Raw genomic sequence first — 10,255 nt, 5'->3', positions numbered from 1 at the left:
AGGGAAATATTGTCACCAAACCTCCCGCCTTTCAACCTTCACTTCCATCTCCAACAAGGGCTGCTGGCTCTTGGGAAATAGATTTAGGTGTGACCCTTGAGTCCCGAGAGCTGTTGCACAGCTGTCTCACTCCCTTAGTATGTCCAGCTAGGGCGCTGCCATCGCCTGGGTTAGATGAGGGAGTATTCAGGATTTCACTGTTCATCCCTTGCAGAGAGGGAAAAAGAGAGAGAGAGAGAGAGGCCGAAAAAAAAAATCCCACATTGTCAGAGTAATGCCAAACTCTGTGTGAGTGGGATGAGCAGAGCAGATGCTGCAGAGAGATGCCAAAGCGGCTCCCCTTCCTCTGTGCCTTGGGTTCCTATAAATTGCTCCGGCGCGCGTTTGTCAGCCTCCTCTTCTCCTGGCAGGTGGTACCCAGGCAGAATTCTGCGTTCAGCCTCTCTCGTTCGGCTCTCGCTGCTGCTGGCTAGCTCCTATCTCCAACCCTGAGCTTCTCTGAGCCGCTGATCGAGCACACCGGCACCGCTTCGCACATCTCGGGGGCACCCGACCTGAGCTCCCTCAGCCCACTAGGGGCTTTGGGGTTGCACTTCTATTAGAGTTGTGGTGGCTGCAAAAGAGGAAAAAAAAAAGAAAGAAAAGAGGCAAGGGACAAATCCAGCCAGAGAAAGAAAAGAAACAAGGTCCAGGGAAAAAAAGGCAACTTCAGACGGAAAGTTGGTGAGAACTGGCGCAGTCTGCAAAAAAGGAAAAGTCGATCACCGGCAACAGCACCATAAAAGTGTGAGACGCCCGGGGCGAGCTCAGGAGGCAGCGGCTAGCTCTGCCCTCCGGGTGGGGTGGCCGTGCCGGCACCCGCCGCAGCCACAGGTGCTAAGGGGCTGGCTGGAGGCGAGAGGGCGCCCTGAGCACCCCTCCCCCAGCCCTCACCCCCCGCTCGGGACTTCAGATCAAGTCACTTGGCGCCCCAGCTCCCTCCCCAGCCGCAGCCTCAGCGGGGGGAGCAAGAGCCAGAGAAGAGCGACCGGCGCGCGCCCGCCCAGGGGAGTTGGGGTTCGAAGGGGGATTGTTTTCGGCTCTGAGGAGGTCCCCGCCCAACCTTCAAAATTTTGTCCAAAAGCAGACAAGAGGATCGGCCCGCGCTGAGCCGGCTCGTGGGCAGCAGGAGGCGCCTAATAGCCGCCGGGGCGCTGGGGGTGGTGATGGTGCTTCTGCTGGTCATCCTCATCCCGGTGCTGGTGAGCTCGGCCGGCACGTCGGCGCACTACGAGATGCTGGGCACCTGCCGCATGGTCTGCGACCCCTACGGGGGCACCAAGGCTCCCAGCACCGCCGCCACTCCGGACCGCGGCCTCATGCAGTCCCTCCCTACCTTCATCCAGGGTCCCAAAGGCGAGGCCGGTAGGCCGGGGAAGGCAGGCCCGCGTGGGCCCCCCGGAGAGCCCGGACCACCGGGCCCTGTAGGCCCCCCGGGCGAGAAGGGCGAACCTGGCCGCCAAGGCCTGCCGGGTCCGCCTGGAGCTCCCGGCCTGAACGCGGCTGGGGCTATCAGTGCGGCCACCTACAGCACGGTGCCCAAGATTGCCTTTTACGCTGGCCTCAAAAGGCAGCACGAAGGCTACGAGGTGCTCAAGTTCGACGACGTGGTCACAAACCTCGGAAACCACTATGATCCCACTACGGGCAAGTTCACCTGCTCTATCCCGGGTATCTACTTCTTCACCTACCACGTCCTGATGCGCGGAGGGGACGGCACCAGCATGTGGGCTGATCTCTGCAAAAACAACCAGGTGAGCGCAAGCAGGCTGTGGAGAGGGCTGGGAGCGAGTGCGGGAAGGTGCGAGCAAGAGGGAGGAGACCCCGGAAATGGGGGTGGGAGGCCGCTGAGGAAGGGCGCGGCAACCCGGCTCCCGGGAGCGAGGGCAAGGGGGACTCTGTGACAAGCTGGAGAGGTGGGGGTCGTACGCGAAGGAGCCCGAGGAGGGTGGTTCTAGGGTGTCAGATCCGTGCTCGGTGCGCGAAATTGTGAGCACGACCCTCAAAGGGTGAGAAACTGGGAACTTGTCTCTGGGACAGCTTGTGTAAAAGGGGAGTCCTGGAGCTGGGCAAAATTCCTGGCCGGTGAAATCCTCAGGGGCTTAGAGTGGCTTAGAGTCGTTTACAGCTTTCCCTGAGAATGTTGAAGGCTTTCGGAACCCGAAATGGGCGTGTCTGGGCTCCAGAGCCAGGGGAGACAGACCTGGACCCCAGGGAGAAAGGAAGGGCCCCTTAGAGTGAGTCTGAGATAGCACTCCGGGGCTCAGACAGCACTTTGCCGCGCGCGCACAAAGGTTTGGTCCTCCGGAGCTCTTAGGCAGTGAAACTCAGAGTCACTTTACACTCCAGTTAGTTTCCCAAGAACGACTGCTGGGAAAAGGAAAAGTTGGGTTTACGCGGTAGAAGTACAGCAGCTCACACCCAGACACGAAAACCCCATTCCACTGTTTGGAGTAGGAAAATACACAGGGAGGTGGTTGGGAAGGTGGCGGGGCGCAACCTTTTCACTACCCTGGAGCCCCCGGGATACTCCGGTAGACGCTTTCTAACCCTAACCTTCTTGATCACAGCCGCCTTGCCTTGGCTGTCAAATAGCATCAATTGAGCCCCAACCAGGAGCTGCTCTTCAGAGCTGGTGGGTGGTGCCACAGAGGCCACTGGTCTGCAGTGCCGGCCAAGGATACTCTGCCTTTGCTAGAGTCAAAGGCAAGTCAGTGCAAAACGGAAGCATTCTTGATCTTTTAGCCACAGGAGGAAAATACATTTCCATCTAAAAGTGTAATCGGATTTTCTGCACAGTCCAACTCGCTGACACCAGGGTGAGGCCTTGGCACTTGTAAGCCTGCTGTGTGAACGTAGTTCCTGAGCCCTTAAACTTTGCTTCCCGACTGAGAGGAAGAAAGACCCCACCTAGCCCTCAAGGTGCCTCATTTCAGGCAGTAATTTTAACTTAACAAGAACTGGTGTGCTGCAGGTCTTGGGTCCCCCGGAAACCCGGATTTTAGCTAAATCCCAGTTGTCTCCTGAGCACCTTGAGGACGGCTTTGTTTTGTTTGTTTGTTTGTTCATTTTATCCCCTCTCAAGACCCAATTTAGTGCCAGGAATTTTTCAAAAGTAAAAGATGAATGTCCTAAATGTACGATACACTTTTTAAAAGTCGCTTGCTTCCTCTTTCCTGCAAACCCCTTAAAGAACCCCCAAGATACTAGGAACAACAACAACAAAAAGAAACATGGCCACCAGGAGGCACTGACAGGGTTGTTCCTTACAGCTATTATGCATGAGAATAACACTAAGATAAATAAAAATTGTTCCTGGAACAGTGAGCTCAGTAGTTGCAGGTATGTGGTTACAAAGATCACTATACCAAAATAGAAGTGTTGTATCTGGCTGACCAAACGGCTTGCGAATGCCAACCCTCCTCACCCTCCAGCAGGTAGCCATAGGGTCCATTTTTTTTATTTATAAATTGACTCTGTCTCACTTAAAAGTTGGGTCCATAAAACACTACTCTATTGGGGAGATATTTTTAGAGTCACCCACTGAAATGTAGTAGAATCCCTGTTTGGTCAACAAATATAGAAATGGTAATTTTTAAAATATCTGGAGATTGCAAAGGCAGGAAGTCCTAGGAAGAAGCACAGTGGAGTTAGTTGAGACCCTGGTGCTTAGAGGGTAGAGTCTGGCATACATCCATGAAGCAAAGGATAGCACTCTGTATGCGGATTCTCAAGTGAAAACATACACATGTTTTGGTCTCTAAACCACTGGGGCGTGAGCTGCTTTCTGTGGCCCCCGAGCATACAGATTCTCTTGGGATCAGGGAAGCAAGGGGGTTGAGCACCTCTAATGCCCTTCATTGGCTGCGTATCCAGTTGCTGCTACTTCCAAAAGTGGGTACCAGGTACTTCAGAAAAGCATATGACTAGTGGCATTCAGCATCCTTCCTAGGTCAGTGTGGGCCGTCTTAGAAAAGGTTATTGCAATATTACAGCAAGGAGTTTTGTCTTTAGAATAAAACTGCTTTGTAAAGTCTGGGCTGCAGCCAGGGCCAAGTGGGAAATCTTGTAAAATCTCCTTTTTATTAATTTTAAATAAATATTTTATTCTTGATTTTCAATTATAGTCTGTATGGTTGTTTCTTACAACGACAGTTCCCCCCTCTGAGCTGAACTCATTTGTTTTGATAAAAACAGAAACTTAGAGCTCCATGTGGAGAGGTGTTCTGTGGATTGAGTGGGTTGTGAGAGGCACAGAGAGGCAGCATCACGGGAAGAATGCGGTTTTTCACTGTAGGAGGGGGCGGTGTCTGGATCGTAGCCATACGAGGGCCGTCTTATTTATGCTTTGTGCTGAAGGTAGGGTCACAGATGGAAACATCAAAGGTCAATACATTAACCTGATGTGCCACTTAACCTTTTGTTTATGGTTCCACGGGAGTGCAATGAAAATGAAATCACCAGAACATCAGTTGCAATTAATTAAATTACCAAATGTTACTGTAAATATTTTGTATAATGATAATCCCTCCAGAATAAGACAATGCTAAAACTATACAGTCTATTAGATTCTCACAAGCCTATCACTCCCTATAAAGGATCATAGTTTTCATATTCCCCATGAAACCATTAGCTTACACTTAATGGTATCAATTGTTCAGAGGCCATCACATTGCCTATTAAAGGTAAAAAAAATGGAGCTTAAATAGCTTTATATAGATACAGGAAGAATTCTTAATGCTTGCATTCTTGTAGTTAAAGACCTGGAAAAAATAGTTTCTGAGTATTGTTACTATCATGTCATTATCGTAAGCCACCATAATAAAAACTAAATTGGCAGAAGATTAGTCATATAAAATAATTAGAGATACGCCTTTCACTCACAAGAATTTATTAGTTATGGTAACAATGGACACGAACTACATCGGAAAGAGTGAATACTGTGTGGTTTTATACTCATTTGTCAGAAAGAGTGATGATATGCCATGCCAAATTTGTTCTCTCTTGAGAAGCAGAGAAACACACACTAAAGATAAAGCAGAAATGATACATTTAACATACTAAGAAAAAGATATTAAAGAGAATTTAGGAAGAAGTAGATATACCGGGCTGAGAAAAGGATGCATTATACTCCCTGATAAAATGCTGAAATAGGTGCACATTTCGGAATCCGAAAATAGCCTTCAGGGTGAACACATTACCTCCCTCAATAGTTTGATGGCTTCAAGGAAGAATTGCTGAAGTCAGTGGGATACATATCAGAGCTTGAAATTCCAAGTCCCATTATACTCTGAGAGTGTGACGGGTGGGCAGGCTTCCTGACATCATGGACACTGGCAGATGGTGGGTATTTAATTGAAAAAGTCCTTTAGCGCTGCATAGGTTAAATTCTTAGGGAATTGCTCTCTATTATTAAGCCGCAATACTGGCCTTTTCCAACAAAGAAAATAAAATGTGCTAAGGATGACCTTCTTGTCTGTGGAATCACACTAATGCATTAGTAGGATTTTGTGGTTTTACCTACTGAATTAAAAATGGTAACGCTACTTGGTTTTGTGGCTATCTTCTATAGAACAAAAACTGTATTGTATGTTTTTAAAAGATTACGGCCTCTAAATTAAAGAATTCAATGAGTCCTGGTTCCTAAAGGTTTCATGTAGAAAACAATGATAATGGATAACATTCATAGAACATATACTAAATATTCAAAATGCTGAACAAACCATATTCTCATTAATAATAGCTGAGAAGTATAATAGTTTGATGATTAATTAACATATTGCTAATACAGATAATTTATAGTTTGTATTTTAATTTTTCACAGTCATTAAAAGTCCCCATGTTCTAAAAGTCAAGCCATAATGATGATATTCTCATTGTGTAGTTTTTCTTCACTGGGATTTAATAACTAGATAAAATAAATGAACTAAAGCCTTCAGCTTCTACAAACTGAAGATTAATTCCTAGGAAATATTATGAACTCCAAATATATTATTATGTAATGGTTAAAATGGATCACCTCACTAGTGGTGCACACATTTGAATCAAGGCTTTTTAGTATAATCACACAACATATTGGTTTCATTATATTAATGCCAGTTAGCATAGTGATAAGTAATTCTAAATCCTTTAAGCCCTTCTCTCCTTTTGCTATATGATACTCAGAAAGGAAAAAAAAATTAGAGTACTGCTCAAATTACTTTCTAAGTTCAGTGGTGTCCACGAGCCTTCTCCTCTTATGGCATTTCAGCATTGATGTGAGAACATATCGTCCCATGAAAATTTAATTTGAAAATCCATCAGTTAGATTTTGAAAGACATGCATAGAAATTCTTGACTTATGTCTCATTTCTCTCATTTTGCCAAGTGATAAAACCTCGCATATTATACCCCAAGTCATACATTATTACATAGTGCAGGTTTACAAAAACCACTAAATCACTTGCTATGTTATTCAGGGAAATACCATTATAGCAGAACCGAAACAAGCCACAGAGTAGAAGATGTGTTACTGAAATAAATCACACACAAGCCTGCCTTTTGAAAGATTTTTTTCCCCCATGGTGGAACAAAATATGTCTAAAGGAAGCCGAAGGACAGAGTGTGACAGAATGTCTGTTTGACACGATAGGATGGGCAATTTGACTGTTTGCTAATGTTGATCAACTCTCTAATGAGACTAAAGGCAGAACATAAGCAGATTATAGCCAGCTCCCAGCCTCAGAGCCAGACGCATTTAGAGTCACACAGTTAGGAAAAGCCAGGCAGCAATACATACAGAAATCCTAGAGAACTGAGCAATCGTGGGTCACAAATTTAATTCTTTCTAAAACTTTTGGATCTCATGAGATTATATTGTTGATTTAAAGGAATATGTAATTAAATGTCAAAAAACATAAAAAATAAAAAGAAGTTTGGAAATGTGGGATATATGAACAAAGACGTTTACATGAGCTAAGCTGCTCTTAAGAGCATGGTTAAAGGGGGCTTTGCTTGTATCAGATTTCCAAAGCTCTAAACAAAAAATCTCCCCTGCCCCATCTATATAGCAACAGAGTGGTATTTCCCTAGGTCTTTTGCCACTTGAGATATCAGTTTTCTAATAATTGGGACGAGCCATTGAAGTACACAGCTGGTTGGAATGTTGTTACTTGGCTTAAATTAAAATGCAAAACAATACTGCCATTTCCATTTCAAAAAATGACTGAAAGTGGAGATTCAAGGAATTAGAAAAAGCAGTAATCGAAGAGAAAATTGGATTGGTATGCTTTATTTACAAGGATAGAAAAGATTGCTGCAATGTCCTTTATTAAAGCAACATTTTCTCTTCTCTAGTAACAGAGTTGATACATAACATAGTTGTTACAGAAATTCTTTCTAAAACTGTGGGACAAAGGCAGCATCACTATTCTACATTCTACGCTATGGTAGCAAGTCTGCTGTTATGCAAAAGGGGCAACTTGAGGATTCTCTTTTACAAACTCTAATTCTTGTCTGTTTCACATAGGTGCGTGCTAGTGCAATTGCCCAAGATGCTGATCAGAATTACGACTATGCCAGTAACAGTGTGGTCCTTCACCTGGAACCAGGAGATGAAGTCTATATCAAATTAGATGGTGGGAAAGCCCATGGAGGAAACAACAACAAATACAGCACATTTTCTGGATTTATTATTTATGCTGACTGATAATGCAGAAACTGAGCTTGCTGTTCTGAGTTTGGACGCTGGATTCGTATGGCTAACGTCAGTGAATCAAGGATCCCGGGGGATGCCGATTGCAGGGCATCTCGGTTGTGTAAATGTGGGGAGATCAAATGCTACCTGACTCACATCTGTATCACTCACACACATTATGTAAAAAAGTATTTAAGGCAAGATAAGCAGATGTGTGATCCACTACCGCCAAAGCAAATATTCCTTATTGTTAGTGTCCGTGTGAATGAAGTCCTATATAGACCACAAATTTTTATAGAAAAATCTAAGACACTGAATTATTTCTTCGATATCTCTAATACTTTGGTGTACTGTGATCTTGCTGCTTTTATCCATGTGTCAGCTTTGGTTCTTGTGAGTTTACCTGCTAATTAAGATACCTGGAGTCTATCTGTAGTGTGGGGAGGAGTCATTTTACCCTGCAGGAGAAGGTCTCATTGAAGTAATGCTGCTTGTCCCCAAAGATATTGTTTGCCTTGTACTCTCGTTAACCTTAGAGTTAGACCTGGGAATGATTCAACTTCAAGCCTTAACCTGGAATTTTCTGGATTTGTGGGAATTCCCAAGCCTGTGATCATTTTCACAGTTTTTCTTTTCGTGTGAATTTTCTTTTTTCTCTCTTCTGGTGATAGTCTTAAGAAAATAGAGATTGAAATTGTATCATAGGATTACCCTCTCAGTGTGAAAATGTGTAGCTATGTATGGTACTTAGAAAATTCCACGTGTCCATTTCGTCGATAGAATACATTTAGACTCACTTGAACAGTCACAGAAATTTATTCTTTGGTATGAAGTCAGATAGAGGCTTTTGCCTTCTCTGGAACAAAGGATTGTTCATAACCTAAGGCATCAAGGTTTGATTTGAGCTGCTGCATGCGTCATCAAGGGGACAGTGAGTAAGGCCTCAAACAGTTAGTGAAAAATCTGTGGCCTGGGGTTATTTCAAAATTAACAGTTTCACATAGAACCAACATGACAGCAAAGTGTATATATTTTATATAAATATCTGTCACACACTTATTTATATACATATATGTTAGATGAAATATTATATATACATTGCTTCAGTCCACTAGGTACAGTGGCTGTACAGCTCAAAAAGCTAATTTAAAAAGTATATATGTATACACACAGAACCATGCACAAATTATTTGACTTATTTTAGATCGAACTATATTTTAGATGATACAAATATATAGAGTAGCAAAATAATAAAAGTGAGTTCTCTTTAAGAGTTATCCAGAAAATGAAATCTCAGTAGATTCAAATGCCCCCCACCCCATGACACATGTGTGAGTTAGTTGATCCCATGATTACTGGAATCCATGTGCAATCAATATTTTAATGGCCTTCTTTGGCAGGCCATTAATAATGGACTTCAGGAAGCAAGCAGAGCTCCTTCACGATGTTTATGGAACACACACATGTTAGCGGTCAGTTCTTTTCTTTCTGGAAGATTGAAGCTGATGGTGTAGAGCAAACCCATTCTCTCGAGTTAAAACACACTGCCAAGCGCTAGCTCTTATCTAAGGAAAATATCAAAATGCATGAGAATACTTCCTCCCAGCACACAACTTCCCCTCGTAACATGGAAACTGTTTTCCTTTCATTGCCTTTAAACACTCTTGGACAAGTAGATTTCAAAACCAGAGATTTGAAAGTCTGCTTGCTTTCCTGGTGAAGGACATTTACATTTTTCCCTTTGAAGGAATTGGGCTGCTTCCCTGACTCATTTCACTTCAACACTTTTTGTTCTAATCCACAGAGCGCTTGGTCAACTATGATCAACCGAAATTGCTTTAGTTTAGCAAATCTCAACTTTCCAAGAGTTATGCATGGTGTTCCCATCTAAAGGCGGTGTTTGCTGTGTTTAAATGCCTTGGTCTGAGTAACTGTCATGATTTATATGATTAAAACAAACCACTTAGATCACTCATTGAGAGTAGTGACTAATTCGATTTGGCCCTTCTAATATGTATGGTAACCCACAAATGACTTGCCACAGTTTTAATTTCTATTTAACAGCATAGATTTATCAAAGATGGATTGGCGGCAAGGGATTAGATTTGTCTTAGGTATCAAATCACATAGCGAGGATTCAAGGGATAACTTACACACAACAGTGTACATCAATTAAACATTTTAACTAACATTTTGAAAGGATTCCTTTGCAAAGAACTTCATAGCTGGAGCTCTTCTAAAGAGGAGTATTTACAAACAGACTGTCATTTCCAATAGACCTGACCTTTTCTTAGATAAATAAGCATTATTTTCTCTGTTTAGGCCTGAGGAAAAAGAAATAAAAAGTAAATGAAATAAAGGGACTATATCTAAGGCAAGCATTTCTCTTTTTCTTTGCATTATACCTTATGAATTGATTAAATCGTGGCCTTTGTTATTATTACTGTAATGATCCATTAAACTATATTATGTAATATATTTTTATTTTTATGATTTCATTTTTATAACACATTGTGGTTATGTATCCTCAGACAGACTTTG

General features: G+C 43.3%; 1 protein-coding gene across 1 annotated transcript; it reads left to right on the top strand.

Annotated features, from left to right (window-relative positions):
* The first annotated feature begins 320 nt into the window (after positions 1 to 320).
* C1ql3 (complement C1q like 3) lies at positions 321 to 10,192 on the top strand. Its single transcript, XM_075970516.1, has 2 exons — positions 321 to 1,793; positions 7,547 to 10,192. Exons 1-2 carry the CDS (start codon positions 1,206 to 1,208, stop codon positions 7,724 to 7,726), a joined length of 768 nt encoding a protein of 255 aa, XP_075826631.1. The 5' UTR covers positions 321 to 1,205; the 3' UTR covers positions 7,727 to 10,192.
* The last annotated feature ends 63 nt before the right edge of the window (positions 10,193 to 10,255 follow it).

This window comes from Microtus pennsylvanicus, chromosome 4 (assembly GCF_037038515.1).
Source record: "Microtus pennsylvanicus isolate mMicPen1 chromosome 4, mMicPen1.hap1, whole genome shotgun sequence".
Classification (NCBI taxonomy): Eukaryota; Metazoa; Chordata; class Mammalia; order Rodentia; family Cricetidae; genus Microtus; species Microtus pennsylvanicus.
Note: the sequence above shows the minus strand (reverse complement) of the source record. Positions and strands in the feature narration are given on the sequence as shown.